This window comes from Gadus morhua, chromosome 8 (genome assembly GCF_902167405.1).
Source record: "Gadus morhua chromosome 8, gadMor3.0, whole genome shotgun sequence".
NCBI lineage: Eukaryota > Metazoa > Chordata > Actinopteri > Gadiformes > Gadidae > Gadus > Gadus morhua.
Window position 1 is genome coordinate 14,197,053 of NC_044055.1, and position 21,578 is coordinate 14,218,630.

General features: G+C 49.5%; 2 protein-coding genes across 12 annotated transcripts in view; both read right to left on the reverse strand.

The window, feature by feature from the left end:
• Positions 1–9,124, reverse strand: tox4a (TOX high mobility group box family member 4 a). 8 transcript variants are annotated; one of them, XM_030364719.1, is made up of 9 exons: positions 8,998–9,124; positions 7,698–7,763; positions 7,274–7,573; positions 6,900–7,160; positions 3,863–4,207; positions 3,483–3,563; positions 2,628–3,377; positions 1,956–2,089; positions 1–1,183 (listed from the first exon to the last, which is right to left on the reverse strand). In XM_030364719.1, the coding sequence occupies exons 1-9, from the start codon at positions 9,001–9,003 to the stop codon at positions 1,126–1,128; spliced, it is 2,001 nt and encodes a 666-aa protein (XP_030220579.1). In that variant the 5' UTR covers positions 9,004–9,124; the 3' UTR covers positions 1–1,125. The 8 variants fall into 8 exon arrangements, with proteins under 8 accessions (XP_030220579.1, XP_030220580.1, XP_030220578.1 ...); XM_030364720.1 differs by having other exon boundaries at positions 6,900–7,145; positions 7,274–7,576; XM_030364718.1 differs by having other exon boundaries at positions 7,274–7,576.
• Positions 9,094–21,578, reverse strand: part of chd8 (chromodomain helicase DNA binding protein 8) — a 24,807-nt gene continuing 12,322 nt past the window's right edge. For 3 of the 4 annotated variants that reach the window (XM_030364710.1, XM_030364709.1, XM_030364708.1), the window contains 19 exons: positions 21,245–21,415; positions 20,695–20,985; positions 20,137–20,357; positions 19,365–19,567; positions 18,688–18,844; positions 18,019–18,108; positions 16,782–16,885; positions 16,427–16,550; positions 15,992–16,067; positions 15,334–15,605; positions 14,468–14,700; positions 13,415–14,113; positions 13,203–13,306; positions 12,857–13,084; positions 12,367–12,474; positions 11,900–12,016; positions 11,602–11,706; positions 11,085–11,189; positions 9,094–10,778 (listed from right to left, as the gene is read on the reverse strand). In XM_030364710.1, coding sequence (XP_030220570.1) covers positions 10,359–10,778; positions 11,085–11,189; positions 11,602–11,706; positions 11,900–12,016; positions 12,367–12,474; positions 12,857–13,084; positions 13,203–13,306; positions 13,415–14,113; positions 14,468–14,700; positions 15,334–15,605; positions 15,992–16,067; positions 16,427–16,550; positions 16,782–16,885; positions 18,019–18,108; positions 18,688–18,844; positions 19,365–19,567; positions 20,137–20,357; positions 20,695–20,985; positions 21,245–21,415 — 3,828 coding nt within the window. In that variant the 3' untranslated portion in view covers positions 9,094–10,358. The remainder of the gene's footprint in view (positions 10,779–11,084; positions 11,190–11,601; positions 11,707–11,899; positions 12,017–12,366; positions 12,475–12,856; positions 13,085–13,202; positions 13,307–13,414; positions 14,114–14,467; positions 14,701–15,333; positions 15,606–15,991; positions 16,068–16,426; positions 16,551–16,781; positions 16,886–18,018; positions 18,109–18,687; positions 18,845–19,364; positions 19,568–20,136; positions 20,358–20,694; positions 20,986–21,244; positions 21,416–21,578) is intronic. The other variant, XM_030364711.1, reaches the window with a different exon arrangement.

Below are 21,578 nucleotides of genomic sequence, written 5' to 3' on the forward strand. Positions count from 1 at the left end.
TTTTTCTTCTTGCTCATTTATTTCGAAAAAACGAAAGTCAAAAACAAACATTTGTACAGATCCACCCTCTGGCACTCGACATGGAACCATCAGGGGGCCGCCAGCCATCATACAAAAGATTAAACTTCTCCATCATACAAACGGTTTTCTTGGGGCGCAAAACTACATTTCTCAAGTTCCGTTCTACAACATTGAAACACTGCAGAAGGTTTCAGTCAGGGACTCAAACCGAGAGCCGTCGGACAACACACCGATTCCCCCAGGAGGTGGTTTTGTATAACGAGTGGAGATACATTATACAGGATCCATCTGCTGCTACAAATGGTTCCCTCACTAAAGCAGACCGGGCGCTTGGGGACGGCGGCTTTAACACTGAACTACCGTCTCCTTTCGGCAAGAGACGACCATATGACTTTTTTCACATTTACAAAAAAGTAGCTTTTCGGATTCTCATACGTTTGTAACAGAAAACAAATACATTTAAGCTTCTCGGTTATTAAGGTTGTATAAAATAAATCCTTTGTAGTGCCCCGTTGCTAAATTCCATTATTTTGAGAATCCAGTAATGATAAAATAGGATTGTTTAAATGCTGGTCTTCCGGCCCACTGGGTGAAAACTGACTGAAAAACGTTTTTCCTGCATTTAAAATACATATACATCATGCTCACCATAGAGCCCCACACACGCGCGCGCACACACACACACACACACACACACACACACACACACACACACACACACACACACACACACACACACACACACACACACACACACACACACACACACACACACACACACACACACACACACACACACACCTGACTAAGTACAAATAAGGTATCTGACTGTAATTTCTCCCTAGAGTCAACAGGGCGCAACCATGATTCGCTTTTATTTTCTCACATCAGCAACATATGGACGATAAAAATAAAGTCACGACTAGTCATAAAAGAAAATCCTGTTTTCGGTGTGTTTGTTTTCAAGCTCAGCAGAAGACTGGAGGGGAAGGTGTTGATGTTAGTGTCTGGTGTGCAGAAATAGGATGTTCTCACTGAAGGTCCTCAGTCTGGGGGAGGGAGGGGGGTGTCTTAGTCTTAGTCCCGTTTCAACTGTCACCGTCTTTATTTCACCGTGCCCATGTTGTGACTGCGGATGGAGCACCAAGCCATGAAGATATCCCTGAGAGAGAAGAAACCAAAGTATGTTATTATGAATATGTACATACTAGACAGGCATGTGTCTGTAAGATGCATTTAGCAGTTCACTCCATCATGCATCACTTTGTCCAACCACCGGCTGCATCTAAAGCAACATAAATGGTGTCTAACACAACCATCATGATTCGTCAACCAGAGCAGTGCTTTATTCGTCTCAAAATCTGTAGGCGGTACAAGCCTCCAATCAGGTGGAAGAACTCAAACGCCAGAATTATGTTTGACATAAAAATTTACCCATTATCATTATATTTTGTGTTTTAGCCGTTTTTTTTAATGGCTTCATACCAACATAGATCACGTGTGGCTTGTTTTAAAGGAGACATATACCGCCAGGTTTGAGTGCGATTAGCCTTACAAGCAGTTTCGAAAATCTGCCCCATACGACATCACTAGTGGGCGTGTCCACCTAGATCTGTGCTGGATAGATCAGTCTACCAGCCTACCCAGTCGACTGAAGTAAACTTGCTCATTTATCCAGCACAGACGTCATATGGGGCTAATCACACTCACACCTGGTGGTACAATACGTCTCCTTTAAGAACGTAAAGGCTCATATCGCGCAAGTTTTACAGCGCATTTGATAAACTCTTGAATCACGAGACACAGGACAACATTTGCTTTGCCCCCCACGTGAAGTACCATTCTAAAAATGGAAAGAAGAGCCCAATACAACAACCGTCCTCTTCCATCAATTGGGTTTCTTTGATGGGAGCCTTGGCTGTAGGGCTACCCACCTGCAGTGGTCGGCGACGCACTCATTGCTGCAGTACTCCCGGTCCCAGTCGGTGCTGTCCACCGCAGGGTTGGTGCAGCCCGCCCGGACGCACATGCTGTGGCCCTCCAGGGCGTCCCCCACCTCCATGTCCGTCTGGGAACCCCAAACCAACATGAGGATTCAACGTTGCAATGCAGCGCGCGCCATCATCAGACAGTACTCAATAAACTATCGCTTGAGTCGAGTTAGTTCATATGGGCCGTGATACCAGGGTAGCAGGCTTTAAAGTCGCCGTGACGTAGGGTTGGGGAAGTTTGCGTGGAAAATCCACGCACCTCCCAAGCCATTTATAGTTGCCGTAACGCTGGTGTGGACGTGGGGTTTGCATACTCTGGTTGTAAAGCATTCAATTCTCCGGAGGTTGATACATTAATGAACCAGTTGCCAAGGTCGGGGGGGCACGGCTACTATAAGTTACGAACAACCGTCTCAAATGACTTAATTTACCCACTGAAGTAAATGTAACAATTATGTTTCATCATCAACCAACAGACATTATCCATTCACGTCGATGGGTATGAATGTTGACCCGATGCAAGTCAAGTTGCATTACTGCCTTAACAAAATCCCCCCCCACAATCATAACACAAGCACCTAGACCGTAGAACGCTGGGCTGATGTGTTGGCTCACCTCCTCCGACGAGAACACCTCGGCCACCACCTCCTCGTCCGCGTGGCCGTCCAGGTGGGCCGAGTTGACCACCTGCAGCGCCAGGCTGGGCCCGGACACGGCGGTGGACAGGGCGCTGGCCGACAGGACCGCCGCCGCCGCCGTGGTGACGATGATGGGCCCGCCCTTCCCGCCCTGGACGGAGGCGGGGACGATCTTGATCTGCAGCGGGGGCGGGGGCACGGCGGCGCCGGCGGCCGACATGGCCGAGGCCACACCGGCCTCGCGGGGCTTGGACGCCATCTGCAGCGGCGGCGGTGCCGGCGCCATCTGCTGGAGGCGCGGCGGGCCGTGCTGCATCTGCTGCATCTGCTGCAGCGGCGGCGGCAGGCGGGCGGCGGCGCTGTACGTGGCCACGGGCTGCAGCGTGCGCACGCCGCTGGGCAGCACCGTCACCACCTGCCCGCCCGCCGGCAGCATCTGCCGCGAGATGATGATCTTGGTGACGCCGGGGGGCACCAAGGAGGAGGTCGTCATGGTGACGCTGCCCAGCGGCGGCAGCGTGGGCTTGTTGGCGCCGGTGCGGGAGCGCGTGGTGACCTCGGGCACGTCCAGGATGATGTTGGAGGCGCAGATGTTGGTGATGGTGTTCTCCTCCAGGGGCCCGCTGGGGGCCAGGCGGGCGGCCGGCACCATGGCGACCACGGGGGGAGCGGGGGGGGGAGCAGGGGGCGGGGGGGAGGGGCTGGTCTCCATCACCTCGCTGGAGGGCTGGGTAAAAACATGAACGTTTGAATCTGAGGAGCGGGCCACGGGGTTCAGAAGACAAGCAGGTTAACGAGAGGGACCAAGAGAAGGGGCGGAGGGGGTGGGTACCTGGGACATCTGGTTGGCTCTGTATGCTGCCATCGCATGGAGATACTCCTTCTTAGCCATTTCTGTTTTTCTTTTATACACCTGGCGGGTAAAAAGGAGAAAGAACCATTACTTATGGATTATTCATCCATAACAAGAGTATAACAATACCCAACGAAATGTGGCAGCAACAATGGCATACATTTATAATCACATATATTTAGCTTTGGCTTTAGTTGGATCTTAGTTAGCCATTGAGCTAGGATCGGTATTGGCTCGTTATTGTTAAATATCACTCAGTCGACAAGCAGCAGAGACCAATCCATCCATCCATCCACCAAACAGCCAGCCAGCCAGTCCCCTTGGGGTTCCTCTCTTTCTAAAGGGGTGGGGGGGCTCACCTGCTTCTGCTCCTCGGCCAGGCTGTCCCACATGGAGGCCACGATCTTGGACACCTCTCCGAACGAGGCGTTGGGGTTCTGGCCCTTGATGGCGGCCTGCGTGTCCCTGAAGAAGAGCGCGTACGCCGACACAGGCTTCTGGGGCTCGTTGGGGTCCTTCTTCTTCCGGCCCCTCTTGCCGGCCGCAGCAGCCGCCGCCAGGGCCGTCACCGAGGCCAGTGTGGCCGGCTTGCCCCCCCCTCTCCGGATGGGGGCCGAGGCCAGCAGGGTGGGGCGGGGGGGCATATGGGAGGGACCAGAGGAGGAGGCAGAGGAGAGGGACATGGGGGAGTCGACCAGGACACTCTTCAGAGCACAGAGTGGTGGTGGCAGGAGGAAGGGAAAACAAACACAAAATAATCACCAGGGAGGCCACCACCAGACCGCTCGCAGCGTCCACACATGCAGTAGCCTGGCCCGGAAGGAGTCATGGCAAGGGTTTACTTCAGGCATGCAGAAGGCCCTTTCCGCAGCAGCCATTTTTTTTTTTTTTTGAATTTTATTTATTACATTTTCCAACTTGTACAACAACATACATGAAAATACATATGCTTAGCAACATAGAAGGAAAATACTTTTTGGATAAAAGACATCAACAACAAACAACAACAACAGAAACAAAACAACATTAAAGAAAGAGAAAGAAAGACAAAAAAAAAAAAAAAAAAAAAAAACCTCTTACAATACTGTCAGAAAGTTAAAGTATACAGCCTATACATCTTGTACATCTTGTTGACTTTCCAAGAAGTCTGTAAATAGTTTCCATACTTTGTAGAAAATCTGTAGCTTCCCCCTTTTAGCATAAGTCATTTTTTCCATGGCCAGAGTATTGGACAGGGTCTTGAACCAAAAATTGACAGAAGGTGCCTCCATAGCTTTCCATGAAGTGGCAATACAGTATTTAGCTTGTAGTGAGCACATATATACCATCTTTTTATCTGTAATGGATAACCTTAAGTCTGTTGGGACAAGTCCAAGAATGAACAGTTTAGGACAGACGGGCAATCTGGTGGAGTTTATGTCAGAGATTCGTTCTATTACCTTTTCCCAAAATTCCCTTATTTTAGGGCAGGTCCACAGGCAGTGATAAAGTGTGCCCTCTTCAAGACCACACTTAATGCAGAGGTCAGGGTTATTGTTATTGAAGCGGTGCAAAAGGGAAGGAGTTATATATGTGCGCATAATCCATTTATACTGTATAAGTTTAAACCTGGTGTTTATAGTTTGAGTCTGTGCTGTGTGACACACCTTTTCCCATTCGTCCTCAGAAATTTCTGTATCCATGTCACTGGACCACTTCATTCTCTTGTCATTTGAAGATTCATTGGAGTTTTCCACAATTAAGTTATAAGTCACCGAAACCTGACCACGACTATGCATATGATTTAGTATAACCTCTTCAAGACTGGACAGTGGTGGTTTGTTTATCTGTTGTTTGTATTTTTTCAAAATAAAACTCCTAATTTGCAAATATTTGAAGAAGTGGTTCCTGGGTATATTGTAAGCACCATGTAATTCCTCAAAACTATACAATACCTTATCTGCATTATACATGTCCCTGATTTTACTAATACCTTTCATTGCCCATGATTTGAACCCTGAGTCGTTTCTTCCTGCTGGGAATTGGTGGTTTCCCCATATTGGGGTGAACCCTGATATGTCTGAATCAATACCTAAATGTGATTGCACTTTGTGCCAGACTATGATGGAGTTTTTAACAAAGGGGTTGTGTGTGTTCTTTAACAGGTTCTTTAATGAATCAGAAAATAAATATAATTTTAATGGCAAGGGGGATGTGATGTAATTTTCTATTTCAACCCAGGAATTTTTAGGTTCATTTGAGAACCAGTGCATTATTGCCTTGATCTGGGCTGCCCAGTAATACCATAGAAAGTTTGGCACTTGTAGGCCCCCTCTATCATATGGCAGATAAAGTAAGGATATCCTAAGTCTTGAGCGCCTGTTATTCCAAATGAAATTAGTCATTAATTCCTTCAGTTTAGGAAATAGGGTAGGTGGGGGGCTAAGTGGGATAGATTGAAAAAGATACAAGAATTTTGGTAAGATATTCATTTTAAGTATGTTTATACGACCAATCAGAGATATGGGAAGATCTGACCATCTCTTCAGAGTATTACTGGTAGATGATAGAATTGGGTTATAATTTTCTGAGATTATATCTTGAATTTTGGGGGTGATCTGTATCCCCAAGTACTTAAAGCCCTTGGATGCAATATGAAAATCGTTCCCTACTATTGGATTATCTCTCTCTTTGTCATTTAGGAACCGCAGCAGCCATTTTGACATGTTCTTGAAGGTAAACACTGGTGTAATCACTAACAATTTAGAAATACCTGTTCCATTTATGTGCCCCAGGACCATCCCATTACATGTCAAAATGGCTGCTGTGTAAAAGATCTATCGATATCATGTACACGTCAGCAAATGAAGCAAATATTAATAATATGTGTGTAAAGCACCAAACAGTTAGCAGATTTACCATTTCATAATTTGGTATAGCAAACAGTGAATTGAGATGCATGTCATTGAGGTAGCGATCGAAACCCAGATCCTTTCAGCTGGGAGCCAGACACCCTAGCCATAACAGAATTGTGCCCTCACATCTGGCTGCAAAAAATGAATGGTGCTTTACCACCCGACGCCTATTCTGGGCTTTGACCGGCCCACCCTGCATTCCATTCCAAAATGGCAGTGGCTCAGGAGGTACAGCAGGTTACCAGCCTACCGGAAGGTGGGTGGTTCTATCCCCGCTTCCTCCTAGCTAGTGTTCCTGAGCAAGGCACTAGCCCATCTGCTACCGACAAGCTTGCTGTCGTCATGCATGGTTGTCATGCAAGGCGACAGCCAGCTTGTTTTCACTACATTACAGCCTCATTGCTTGCTCTTCATCCATTAAAGACAGACAGACTGACAGGTCAGTCATGATACACAGGGCTTGTTGGGGGGGGGGGGGGGGGGGGGGACGACGACGACGTACCCGGAAGTCGTCCATGTCGTCGTCCTGCAGGGAGCCGGCGGGGGACGCGGTGGCTGACAGCGGCTGATCAGGAGAGTTGGTCTGCAGCAGGATGTTGCCCGCACTGAGGCCCAGCCCCAGCTCAGACTGGTTGATGGTGGACAGCTGGCTGCTGCCCAGGAGGCCGTGGCCGATGTCCCCGAGCTGCACGTCGATGGTCATGGGCGAGGAGCTGCTGAAGTGGGATCCGTTCGAATTCCCCAGTTCCTGTAGAAGAGTGGTCTAGATTAGTCCCAAATAGACCGTTACTTTCTGGGATGGACATCCAAGTCATACAGTATGAGCAACACAAACATAGTTTGAAATCAATTTGAGTGGCGTTTTACATTTCTCACCAGAGCCGAAGAGCTAAGCAGAGCTCCAGCTCCGCTCTGGCTCATCACCCCCAGGTTCAGATGTTCGATGCCCTGGGAGCCGCTGTTGACGAAGGTGGAGGCGAACGACGGATCGTTGGCTCCGACCACCAGGTTGCTAACAAGGCTTCTGGAGCCAACCTGTCCAACCACACCGTCCGAGCCATCTGAAAGCTCCCCAAAGTGGGACACTACATCGCCGACGTTGAGGGCTGAATCCGGGTCCAAGGAAATCGGAGGGATCTCGAATACCTCATCGCCTAGGCTTGGGGTATGAAATGTCTGCTGGATGGGTAGAAAGGAGACATGAATGATGAATGACACGGTGAGCAGTAAACGTTAAATAAGACATTTATCATTGATAAAACGACGCACAAATGTACAGGTGCACCAGGGTTTCTCTCACCTCTGCAGACAGAAAAGGGTGCCCTGATCCGGTGATGGTCAGGTAATTGTCACTGCTGCCTGGAAACTAAGTAGGGAAGACAGATGGTTTAACACACCCGTATAACCGCTTTATATTAAACATGATTTTTTACGTTGACTGCTAATATTACCTTATTCTCTGAGTATTCCCCATATGCCTGAGTGTCTAAGAACTCCGTGTCGACATTCTGCCCACAGCTACCCGACAGATCAGAGTAAAAATTCAGATCCATCCTTAATACTTTAAAGATCAACGTGGACAAGTCTTCGACAGGCTACTACACACATTAAAATACCACCAGAGTTATCTGATCCACTGAGGACGACAATGACCTATAATACATGGAGCTAGCCAGCCACCAGAAAAATCTAGCAGCTAACTAGCTTAAAGGGCTAGCCAGAAAAACCTGCCGGTTTTGGTCCCAAGAAGATTCACTACAACGTGTTGGATTATGCGCCAGCCTAAACCAGGTGTTCACCGTTAACAATGCTGTAATTTGATCGTTATACAGTTGTGTAGCTCACTTGGAATACCAAGTTTACACCAAGTAGCAGCAGCCATATATGTCGCCTAGTGGGCTACGTCGGCTCCGCATGCAACACAACGAGCTAACCCCACAGACAGAAACAATCGATGGACTATACTGCAACAGGCTAGCGCTAAGGCAGAAATAATCTATTGACGATATAGCTCTGATCATCTGACCTCGATCTATTGTCTTGACTTTTGTCAAAAAAAACACACCTAAAAACACGATCAAATCTCCATTCTTTGCTATTGTTGTTGAAGATACGTATTTTCAGAGATAACGTCCGGTTTTGGTAAATCGATTGTAAATACGCATCCTATTTAACAATAGGAACAATATTGTTAGAGATTCGTGATTTGGAATAGCTTCGTAGAAAAATAAGAGGTTACTTAGTTTTAAAGTTAATAGTTATCGATATGTCAATTCGTAATCAGGTCTAACTGCAATTGTTATAAATAAAGGGAGCGATATGTGTGCCCTCATTCTGTATAATAGACATTTTAATCAACTCAAACTACGTCAGAGGCCATTCAGATGTTATATTTATTGCTTCGCACAATCGTAGGGAATCTTTGAATAACCCCTTTTGGCAACTCTGCATAGTTTTAAAGTTGTATGTCAACAAGAGATGGCAGGTTCCTCTAAACTCAACCTCTTGAGGAAACCCTGTACACACTCCCTTCTCAACGAGTTATCTTTGTATGTCATCTCTCGGCTTAGAATAACCCATTGAAATGTCTACCGTCTTACCTCCATCGTCAGAGAGCTTGGGAGCTACATCCATCTACTTATTGGAGGAACTATGGATACATTAATCAGCTAAGGAAATATCGAGTTTAAAAAACACTGCTTCCGGTTTCCTTTATTTCGGGAAATAGCGTCACTCGTCACGCAGAGGGCAAATATTGATGTTCAATTTGATCCACTCTTTTCTGCAAAACGCTTCACATTTTTTGCAAACCGCATTTCCCTTTCTGTTGTAATATTACAGAGAGCCAATAAATAACAATACCTGTATCTGCACCTGCACCTGGCCTCCCAACAATAACTACTGTAATATATAGTAGTTCACAGACAACTGAATGAGTGTGGGATATGCCAAGTAGACCTGTTGTGTTTTGTATAGACCACAGCATGACCACACTGGTAAGTTGCTAGCGCTGAGCTTCATCAGGAAACAGAGAAGTTAACAAATTCTCCCTTATTGCTCCTTCTCATTCATAAACAAATCTAACAAAAATACACACTAGGTGACACAGTTTTCACTGTAGATTGCTGTTATTCATAACATAGATAAGTCAAATCATAAAACAAGAATAATTACTTGTAGCAGGTCGTCTTCACACACACAACAGACCAGCTCTATGTTGTACAATACAGCCCACATTCTCCTCCTTGCACTGCATCAGTAACTAATACACCCCCCCTCCCACACACAGTTCCATCATTTCCCCCCCCGATAGTGAAATAAAAAACAAATGTACATCAACACGATGGAGCCCTTTGCAGTTCCAGGACTCAAGACACAACAGTCTGATGCCGCCAAACGATCAGATCCGGGAGGAAGAGACTTGTCAAAGAGGGGAGGGGTCCTTGTCGGTCCGGGTTGGGGGTGGTCTTCAGTGGGCCTGTAGACTTTGCTCAGTACGCGGGTGTCCCTCCACCCCATCGATGCGCTGTCGTGCCGGGGGGACGGCGCTGAGGTTCTGGGGTAGGAGACGTGGTTCTCTACACAGCGAGTGGTCCCTGACGGGTCGGGACTGGGAATGCAAACGGTGAGTGGGCCGGGGGAGAGAGAGAGGACGAAAGAGGCAGAGCGAGAGAGAGCTTGTATTGAGGGTAGTGCTCGCTCAGTGTGGTTTGTCCGAGGTGGGCGTGACTGAACAGTTTTGAATGATGGAGAGGAAGAGAGAAAACCTATGGATGCAAAGCTGCTACTTTCCTGACGAAACAAGAAACAACAACCTACATGAAACAAATCAGACATTCATTCATAATTTCAGAAGTTAATGATAAAATAAAAAGAAATGACTATAGTAACATGATTTTTTTTTGTTGAAAAAGGCCGACCGAGTCCATGGGCGGGGAAGGGTGGGGCGAGTGTTGATTGGTCAATCCTCCGAGCTAGAGGAGGAGTCAGAGTCTTTGGGCACCATGACAACGTCGTCAAGCAGGGCCTCTTGGTCCGAGCTGTCGTAGGTCCCCACCTGCATCTTCACGTCAAAGTCCGCGCTGGTGAGGAAGTGATGGGAGCTGTCCAGGTCCTCCTCGTCCATCATGTAGGCCCCGTCCGAAACCAGCGTCTCCTCCTCCTCCTCTTCTTCTTCCTCTTCCTCCTCAACCTCTTCTTCTTCCTCCTCTTCCTCCTCCTCCTCTTCCTCGACTCCACCGAGCAGCGGGTTGGTCACCACGGTGACGGTGGGCTCGGCCGGCCGATGGTGGCGGTGGTGGTGGTGCCGCCGCCGGCCCCTCTTGGGGATGTCCGAGTCTTGGGTCAGCAGGCGGTCACTCAGGCTCTCTGGAAGGAAGCCCTGAGAGAGGGGAGACGGGGGTCAGTGAGGGGGTGTGCACGCCCAAGAATTACATTTTCCCCTTAAAATAATACAAAATGTTAGTCGCAAATAATGTGAGAATACGTATCCAGCTATGCAATTTCTTCAACTCAATTATATTAGTATGGAGATCGTTTGACCCAAAAATCTAAATCACGATTAATATTTGATTAATTCCCCAGCCCTAAGCGGTGGAAGTGGTGGAGCTTACTCAAGAGCTAGATTATAGCTACAACCATGGTTACATTCTTACTACACCTTACTAAAGAGGGATGGTGTACGTACAGAGTGGCGGACGGTGTCGGACCAGTCGGGGGCCACAGCGTGTTCCAGGTTCTCCTCCAGGTACTCCCTCAGGTCCTGCAGCATGGGGCAGAAGGACGCCCCCACCTGGAGATACAGAGCAACACACTCACATCAGCACCACCGCATACTGCCATTCAACTGATACACCAAAGGGGGCACTATCCACTGAATTCTAATTCTGTCATATTGGATTGCTTGAGATACATTACAACAAATATTTATGTTTTTACTTGAAACGTGAATATAACTAAAATTATAATTATTTTAAATAGCTTTGCAGGTCTGATCACTAAATCATTGCCCGATTACTGCATTTTGTTTTAGCTGCATTGTTCAAATAATTCAAATAAGGGCAACCCACGACTTAATTTTCAAGGGCCAACAAATCACTGAAAATTGTGGGTCTGACAAGTTGGAAAATGTTTATCGCTATAGTAGAAAGTATCAGAGCTTTAATAAGAAACAGACAACGCTGTGATGGTGAATCTGCTCTCACCTTCTTGCCCGTCCTCATGTGAATGATCTTGACCTTCTCACTGCCGGTCAGAGCCTTGTCCGCCCTCCTCCTCCTCCTCTTCCTCTTGCTCCTGTTTACTAGAAGCTGAAGACACAAACGAATGACAAAGGTTGAGTGGTTACATTTATATACGTTTTTTTTTTTACACATTACGACATTAATAAAAAAATCGGCCTAACCCTTAAGAGATACCGGAGATCAGGATCAAATCATCAGATAGGCAGATCATGTATTATGATGGAGCAGAAGGAGACAAGTGGAGATGTTGTCACAGTACCTCCAACATGTCTCCCTCCACTTCATAATCAGGGTTCTCCTTGAGCCAGGTGGGCGGGTCTCTGCGCCGAGGGGTGCGTTCCATTGGGTCTTGGTTCAGTCCATCCGGGTCTGACAACTACAACGAGTTAAGACTATTTAGCGGGGCCTACCTTGTGAACCTCAGTCTCTACACGTTCGTATGGAACTGCACTACAGACAGACCACTAGTGGCGTTAACGCAGGCTTCCGGATTGCGGTGACATGACTAAACGTATTGTTTTGTTGATCGATCGGACAGATTTTCCTCATAAGATTTCAGTTTCACACAATATAGTTTGAAGCCATTTTTTCATCCCTCTTTGGAATTTCCTGTTGGTCTACAGAGGCGATGGAACCAGCATTCCTTATTTGGGTAAAACACATTTAAGCCAAAACCTCATTGGTCAATAGAGGGTCACGTGTGCAGCACAGCAAGTTGAAATGTACCTCTGGTTCCTTGTGTCTCTTGCGGCTACTGCTGCCGCCGCTGCTCTCTGCGACCGAGCCGTTGGGCATCAGAGCCTGCTTGGAGAAGGTCAGTTTCAAACCCTCCTCCTGGTAGTAGAAGAGACATAAGGTATACTTTAACCCAAAAGGAACTATTCATCACGGTGGTACGTTGCCTTTCAATGATGCCAATCAGGTATGTTCATTATAATGCAAGATGTATAGGGCGACCAAGCCGACCATATTAGGAAATGTTCCTAACCTCTCTAACATAACAATCTGGTCAAGCACCATTCAGATTTGTAGGGGAAAAGTGGCTGATTTTACACACTACAGGATACACAATTTCCAAAAACAAGCGAATTTTGCACACTTCATACTCCAACTAACAGCCCCCATACTATATCCTGAGCCAAGACCTCCGGATCAGCGTCAACACCCAGACCAGCTCTGGGAGCACGGCCTCCCCTTCCCCCTCTGCCTCCCTCACCTTCAACAGCTTGACGGTGAACTCCCCGTCCTCCCCCTCCGCCCCCCCGGGGGCGCCGGGGGTGCTGTTGGCCTTGCGCATCAGCCGCGCAAAGTTGAGCTCGTCGCCGGCCATCTCCTCCGAGCCCGGCGGGAGCTGGGCCTCCGACATGTAGCGCCGCCCTGCTGGCCACTGGCCGCTCAGCACCAGCGTACACAGGCTGTCCAGGCGGTTGATCAGCACGCGGTCCTTGGGGGGGGGAGCACCACAACAACACGTGGGGGAGGGTCAGAGAAGCATTGGGTCTCATCTGGGTACATCCTGGGTACAACCACTGTGATGAGTTCTGATCTGGTCTCAGCGGTACCTTGGGCCAGTCCACTCGGAGGGGGTCTGGAGGGGGGGCTTCTCCCTGGGACTGACTCAGGGACAGTAGGCTGTTCTCGTCGCCGTCCTCCATCTTCAGACGGGCTGGGAGAGGGACGAAACGTTAATATTTCCGTTGGGTGTAAATGAGATTTGAATCCAACGACGTAAGCGACTACATTCTGCCGTTTCTCTGCGTCCGCGAGGCTTTACCTGTTCCGCCGTCGCTCTCCCCGCTGTCGTCGCTGCTCGCCGAGCGCTCCGACGAAGACGAGCCGGACTCCGAGTCTGAATCCGAGTCTGAGCCGCGCCCGCCCTCCTCTCCTCCCTCCGCCGCTCTCCTCTCCGCTTTCCTCCCTCTGCTCCTCTCGCCCTTGAAGCCCCAGCTCCGGCCCCGGCTCTTGGCGTCATGGTGACTGAGCGGAGTGCTCTGTAGCTGAGCCCCCATCGGCCCCACGCCGGCCGCCGCCGCCGCCTCCACCTCCACCTCCTCTTCCTTCACGCCAAGCTCCTCCCCTTCCTCCAACTTGGGCGTGGAGAGGGGCGTGGCCGGCCGGGGCGCGGCGGCGGCAGCGGCGGTGGGCGTGGCGGGGGGCTGGGGCAGGTTCTGCTGGGTCATCAGGAAGTCCTGGTGCACCTGGCTGAAGCTGAACTGGGTATCGGCGTAGATGGAGAGCTCGGTGCGGCTGACGCCGTGCAGCGAGGCGCCCAGCATGAGCTGCCGGTCGTGTTCCGGGCTCATCCACCAGGCGGGCAGCTCAGAGCCGGCCGGCGCCAGGAGCAGCCTCTCCTCCAGGGAGGAGTGGGGCAGCACGCGCTCCCGCAGCCGCCGCAGGAGGCTGATGCGGTACAGCGTGCGGGAGGCTCGCTCCTCTGTGATGGGCGCCAGCGACTGGGACAGCTCCGACGGCTCTGGGGGGCAAACAGAGGAGGAACACGTTTGAGTCTCTAAGGTGACCAATCGGATGGGCTTTACTCATCATAATGCTGCGGGGTGGGGGGGGGGATGTCATCATTTTTGCGAATGATGACATTCAATAGGAATAAACATATATTCTTGAGAACTCCATATAATGGGATAATCACCCTGGAAAAAGGCCTAATGCACAAATTACATTTATTTTTTGCCCAATCCGGGAATGAACCAACATAAAATTGACCGTCCCGTGAAGTTCTCGACAGACAGACGGACACCTCCAGCATCTCTAAAGGGACACCATGGCAACCAACCGTGGAAACCAGCCCCACCGACCGACGGTTCCTCACCCTCGCTGCGTGCGGGCCTCAGGTGGCAGACCCGGCGGCACATGGCCACGAAGGCCCGGAAGTAGCGGCCCAGGCTCTCATCCGTCTTCTTGTCCAGGCGGGCAAAGCTCCGGAAGCGGGTCCATTCGTAGTGGGGGTCCTGGTCCTCGGGCAGGCCCGGCTCCTTCTGGATCTTCTCCACGCCGAAGGTGGACACCACGCGGTAGAAGTCACACTCCTCCCGACGCGTCCACCTGGAGAAGCCATGAGGAGGGAGATTGAGGTTTTACAGGGGTTTGTCTGGATTAACAGGGTTTGTTTGTCTGGATTAGGCTGATTCCTGTGGTCTGATGGTAGGCCTTTTGGAGGAAAACACCTAACCTTTATGAATGACATCCATCTCAAATCGAATAACTGTTAGACACTTTGGACAAAAATGTTGTCCAAACGTTCTCAAAAGGGGAGAAAACAAACTCAGAAGGAAGTCTTTCATGACTCAACACAAGTCAGGAAAGTTGTTCCTCCAAACACTCCTTCCCCCTTTTGATTCTCTTGGTTATTCCCTTCTCCCAAAAGGAAGTGTATGGTTTTGGTTGCCCTTTTAACAGCTTAGGATGGCGTTGTTTAACGTGGGGCCTGTGACGGCCATTTGAGAGTAATTGATGCAGGGCTAAACAGTTGAGGACGCCTTTCTACAGTTGACATTTTTAATTTTTCCATCATTCCTCCTGCATCTCTAATGACGCGCGTCAAGAACGCGCGTCAAGAATGCGTGTTAACGCATTCGCTCAGGACACCCGTCTTTAGCTGTGCATTGGTTGAATCCTTTTGAACCCATTGAACTCAGGAGAGGGGTTTGTGGAGGGGGGGGGGGGGGGGCTCGTTACCTCTGCTGCCTCTCCTGCCGGGCGATCTCCTTCAGCTTGCTGGCCTGCTCGCAGCGGCGGCGGCGGCGGTCCCCCTTGGCCTCCGCCTCCATCTTGAGCTGCTCCTGGCGGTAGCTGCGCTGGTAGGCCGTGATGAGGCGCCGCAGCCGCGCCGTCAGGGTGGAGCTGGTGGGCCACTCGCACGCGCCGCTCTGATTGGACGAGCTCTGCGGCACGGGGGGCGGGGCCTTGTCGTCCACGGAGACTTCGTCGTCCATGTTGAGAGAGTCGTGCTGGGGGAGGGGGGTACTTTTATCAGCCCATGTTTACCCAAAAGGTTTCTGGATAAACAAGATAGTCATGAATGGTGTTGGTATACTAGTGTGTTAGCATAAGCTATGTGTATCTTGCATTGTTTATTTAAGTATAGTTTTGTAGTTAAAAAATAAAATATTTACAGATGCATTAAATCTGCTACTTACTATAACAACTATGTTTAAATATATTATATTATGCAAGGTTAACATTGTAATGTCGCTTTTTTATATTAAAGTCTACGTTTATACTCTTTTGTATTTTTTTGCCAATTGTGCAAGACTGAATAACTTTGTAGTTTCTTGTCCATCGTGCAAGACTAAATAACTTGATGGCTAGTGATCCACAGTGACGATGGCCTCACCTCCTCATACATGTCCTTAGTGTGCCTCGCCGCGGGCTTGAACTCTGGATCCTCTGAATACTTGTCATCGTCAACACTGCGGAGAACAAACGCAAACGTCATCGCTTCTGACCTCCTTATCCGCTTTGACCCAGTACGCTCAGACGCCAAGAGAGGGCGAGTAACGGGCTTACACAGCCCCGACAACCACAAACCGTTACAGCCACAGTCTCCACCTCAAAACCAAATAAACTGTCAGCTGGGAATCAGGTTTGTGCTGGGACAAGCAGGTTTCGATACATCCCATACAACAATTTCTAAATAATTACTAATCGTTTAAAATAAGGCTCAAGGCTACTGGTCCCTAGGATGTTGGACAGCGCCTACATAACTTCAGAGGAACACATGGGGCCAGGATGACGGTTGACCGGCGTGGTCTAGAATGAAATCACTCACTCCTCCCCCATCTCGGCGTCCCCGGTGTGCTGCTCCGCGTCGATGGCCTTGTCGTCAGGGCGACCGGCCCGCTCCAGGAAGCAGAAGCAGGGGTCGGCCCGCATAGTGGTGTACATCTCATATCCTGGGGAAGGGAAGGGACGCCACGCGATTGGTTGAAATGAAACGACAAAGACCGCAATTGGTTCCAATTAAAATCCCATCGGGTTACGACGAAGCATTTTCATTCATTTAAAAACGGTAGTCACTGATGGAGCCATGTGTCGTGACCTCCTGTTGACCCCCACAGCCAGCCTGAGGTTCTCACCACGTTACCCAGAACCCAGGACCATGTGGCGACCCCCCCCCTGCTCACCGTGTTTGAAGACCCCCACCAGCAGGGAGCGGTCCGCCGCCGTGTCCCACCAGCCGGCCGGCACCTCCTGCTGCTCCATGTCTGGCATCCAGATGTCCATGTCCCTGGAGACGCACACGAGACAGGACGGCACACGCATCAGGTTATACATTATGACACTAGCACTGAATCAGGATACAGCGGTTGATTAAAGGGATACTTCACCGGTGGAGCCGTGAATCTGTATTGAAAGTGGGTTATATTTTTGGTAGAATAGTAACATTTCAAATTTTGTGCCTTCTTGACCGAGAAAAGGCAGACGGTGACCTTTTGGCGCTTGCGGATTGAAGATGACAATTCCCACAATGCCAATCAGCGTTCACTCCCTGAGGATTGTAACATAACAGCCTATCAGCGACAATATATATTATATATAATATCACAGCCAAAAGCTGTGTGCGCCTCCGGTTGATATTCTGAATTAAAAACTGCGTCGGGTTCTCGGACATCTCTGGAACTTCCACAACAAGGAAAGACTCGTAGTGGGGGATATCTCGGCCAGAGTTCTGCACAGGTTCGGGTACCCGACGAATAAACCGCACAATTTCAATGAAATGGAGGGGGAAATAGATACTGTGTCGGACACAGGTGCTGGTCAGGTGGGAAGCCTGAACAGCGTGGGTCGGTCACGGGTTTTGCGATTGTGAGTGAGACTTCTCCGGTGCTGGAGATGTTATTCAGGAGCAGAGGAGTAAACTAAAACCGTCCACAGCGAATGATTTGCTTTTTTTGCACAGCAAAAAGACAATCGCAGTCCACAATCGCGGGCAACAATCCCTTTCTCCTCCATGTCACAGTTCAGTTTACTTCAGATTGATGTGGAAGTGGAGGAACCAGAGACGTCGGAGAATGCGACGGAGTTGTTTGAGATGATATTATGAATAAACGACTTCATCGGGTTCTCCGACGTCTGTGGTCCTTCAACATCAATCTGAAGTTGCAGTTCAATCTGGACTTCAGAGAGTCAAAGCCAACGTTTCTTCCCCCAATTCCTTCTCCACCATAGACGAGAATCAAAACACGGGTCTCCACTTTTTGGCCCAATAAGTAATATTTTACATTTGATCAAATTGAAATTGTTTTTAACTTTACTTTCAACACTGAAGACCCTCGCCTCGTCCTCCGAATGTCACTGTGCAGAACGAAGAGTTCTTACTGAACGTTTGATAAGGAGGTGAAGGCTGATGTGTGGGGTTACCTGTAGTCTCCTCCTTTAAGGACAGCCTCCGCCTGCCCCCCGATGACTTCCTGTTTCAGGTAGTACAGCATCCTCACACGGAGCAGCACCCTGGAGGTAGGTAGGAGAGCACAGGAGGAGGATAGAGGAGAGGACAGGAGGAGGAGGTAGGAGAAGACAAGAGGAGGAGAAGGGGAAGGTTAAATAAAGCAGTACTTGGGTACTACTCTCTCCTCTGGTCGACATGACCACCCGGAGCACTTTGCGTTCAATGGTTCCCATTCAGGAGGAAAGAGGAGCTTCTCCGTTTCATGAACTTCTACTCGTCTCTCAGCCTTCGGAAGGTCATTTAAGAACCAACCTCAAAACATCTTTAAGAGGATATGTTTATTTTATTTTGAAAAACCCGATGGCACAAAAAAACGGTGCATGAGCGTTTTTGTTAGCAGTGCGTCTTGTCTGTGTGAGTTGAGCGTGTGTGTGATGAGCATGTGTGTTCTGAGTGAGTGTGTGGTGTGCTACTGTGTTATGAGCATGTTGATATGATGAGCTCATGAGTGCATCATGATGTGTGTGCGTGCGTGCTGTGGAGGTGGGCTGGTACTGACTTGTTACACTGGTGATATGATGAGCTCATGAGTGCATCAGGATGCGTGTGCGTGCGTGCTGTGGAGGGGGGCTGGTACTGACTTGTTACACTGGTGCTTGAGGTGCTTGCGGTAGCTGTCGTCCAGCAGCAGGGTGTCAGGGTTGTACTTGCGGATCCACTCCACCTTCTGCACGTCGAAGGTGCTCTGGGCCTTCACCCTCTTCCCCTTCCGGCCGCGAGGGACCGGGATGGACAGACCTGGGGGAGACACCACCACGTTAACCGACTGGATCAGTGGAGAAGGGGACACCTTCACGTGTTACGCATACATTTCCATACAGAACCATAGAGATAAAACACCAAACCTGAAACTGCTTGATGGCTCTGTTCAGGATCAATTAGAGAACGTGGGTCTACTACTGGTTTAGTTTAATCAACATATTTGCGTTAGCTTGTCATGTTTCTCGACCAGTGTTTGGCCAGTTCGTTTGTTTATGCCACACTACCAGAGTGGTGGAGCGGTGTGTGTGAGTTTGCGTGCGTTCGTACGTGCGTGTCCCTGCCAGAGTGGTTGAGCAGTGTGTGTGTGCGTGTATGTCCTCCTACCAGAGTGGTTGAGCAGTGTGTGCGTGCGTGTATGTCCTTCTACCAGAGTGGTTGAGCAGTGTGTGCGTGCGTGTATGTCCTTCTACCAGAGTGGTTGAGCAGTGTGTGCGTGCGTGTATGTCCTTCTTCCAGAGTGGTTGAGCAGTGTGTGCGTGCACACATGTCCTCTTACCAGAGTGGTTGAGCAGGGTCTGGGGCTCTCGTCCGTTCTCGGCCGGCGTGATGAGCTCCCAGATGAAGCTCTTGATGTTCTCGTCGCCGCGGTAATGCAGCAGGCAGAACACCAGGATGACGCGGCAGATGGTCTCCACGTCCCGCTCGCCCAGACGCCGCTTGCACCGTGCGTGGGACAGGATGTCCCTCCAGCGCCCCCACCTGGAGGCAGCGGAGGGAAGATCAACATTATGGTCCATGCAAAGAAACATTTCTTTGGCTTGAATCAGACTCAGTAAATACAAAATAACTGATTAAGAAGGATGAGGGATGGAGGGAAGATAAGCGAGGAATAGTTGTGAATGAAAAAGGAGGGAGGGAATAGTTGGGCTGGATTTCTAAACGTATATATTGATTTAGATGATTTATACAGAGTCATTTTCAGTCGGCATTAGACTGCATCATTAACAGAATCCGACACTGGTAGCATTCTTCGGACAGAAGTTTCTGGGATTACGTGTCTTCCCATTTCCTGCTTAAAGAACACCATAAGGTCAGATGTTGAATATAATGAAACGGAACAAACGGAAGTGCTGCACTTAGCAAACATCAACAGCAAAAGAAGAAATATGAATATTTCCTTTTGGTGCGTAGTATACTATAAAGTGGCCAAAGAAGGACTTCATAATTGGGACTACATAGAACGGCTGGACTAGATTTAAAAACTCTTATTTTAACCCTGAAATCAAAGAATCGTATAAAATGCCTGTGTGTGGGCGTTGTTCACCCACCCGTAGACGAGCAGGTGCTTCTCCACCCGGAAGCAGTCTGTGCGGCCATAGCCGTTCCCGGTGTGGCGCTCCGAGCGCCGGGACGAGCGGGACTGCCGAGAGTTGGCGGGCGGGTACTCGTCGTCGCTGTCCGGCTCAGACAGCTCTCCGCCCTCGCCCCGCAGGGTGGAGTACTGGCGGGTCTGCTTACGGACCCTGGGAGTGTCGATGACGAGGGTGTTCTGGAGGGGAGTGAGAGGGAGAGAGTACCAAGGCAAAGGAACCAAGGAGAAGCATCATTTAGATAAGACAAAAACATAACGGCAGGTTTTCTTAAAAGTATTGAAATTAAAATGCAATTGTCCTTAGAATATCCTTTCCATTTTGATGTTGACCATTCTATATTTTCACTCTATCCATCTGGTGCCGATGCCGACCACTGACTGGATTCAGACACAGCTCATTAAGGAGCAGCATGCCCACAGGTAGGATGCCGACATTTTAATTCAACACCAGAGCCAACCCTTCCCCCAACCTGGGTGGGGTCTGTGGACATCAACACCCAGATCCAATGGTTACCTTTCGGTTCATGGAGTCAAAATCGATGTCGGCCTTCTTTGCCCACTTCTGCCAGAACTCCGGGTCGTCCAGGGCGATGTCGTTGCGGTTCTCCGAGGCCACGAAGCTGGCCTTGGAGAAGGTGGAGCCCTTGCCCTCGCTCTCGATGGTGATGGTGGTGGCGCGGCGCTGGAGGATCTGGTCGATGTCCTCCTCGCAGAAGCGGCTGCCCTCGTCGTTCTCGTCCATGATGGCGGCGTACGCGCCCTTCCTCAGCAGGTCCTCGATCTCCTTCTTGGAGAACTGCGGAATCTGACGAGTGGTCAAAACAAGTTAGCTTTTAAATGGTTCTGCTGTTTCTGCACTATGCTAGGCTCACCGATGATTGTGCTGAACTACGCTAGGCTAACCAATAACTTCAGAACTATGCCAGGCTAACCAAAGTCTTATCTATGCTAGGATAACTCTTGACTAATCCCCCCAAAAGAAATTACATTATGTTTCCAGTATATATATACACATGCACGTGGGGGAGCATGGTTGCCTAGGTGACGGTGGTCAGACCCCCTACCCCGTTGGGGCCGGCCTCCTTGCTGCCGCTCATGCTCTGCAGCACGGCACGGTCCAGACCCAGCTTCAGGCTGGCCTTGTCCAGCATCTCCCGCTCGTACGAGTTCCTGGTGATCAGGCGGTACACCTTGACCGCCTTGGACTGGCCGATACGGTGGCATCGCGCTTGGGCCTAGAAGAAGGAGACAGATGGAGGGAGAGAGACAGAGACGTTGAGACACAGTGGTGTTCAAACTCAGCAGCAGCAGCAGCTTGTGAAGGAACGGGACATTTCAGAGTCAGTTTTTATTTAAACAGACTTTCATGCTTGCTTAAGCATTCTGCAAAATCTTAAA

Coding starts and splice junctions, on each gene's coding strand:
- tox4a (XM_030364712.1), bottom strand. CDS start 7,950: ATGGATCTGAATTTTTACTCTGATCTGTCGGGTAGCTGTGGGCAGAAT. Junction 7,764..7,848: donor GGGAATACTCAGAGAATAAG/GTAATATTAGCA, acceptor TTCCCTACTTAG/TTTCCAGGCAGCAGTGACAA. Junction 7,577..7,697: donor ACCCTTTTCTGTCTGCAGAG/GTGAGAGAAACC, acceptor CTACCCATCCAG/CAGACATTTCATACCCCAAG.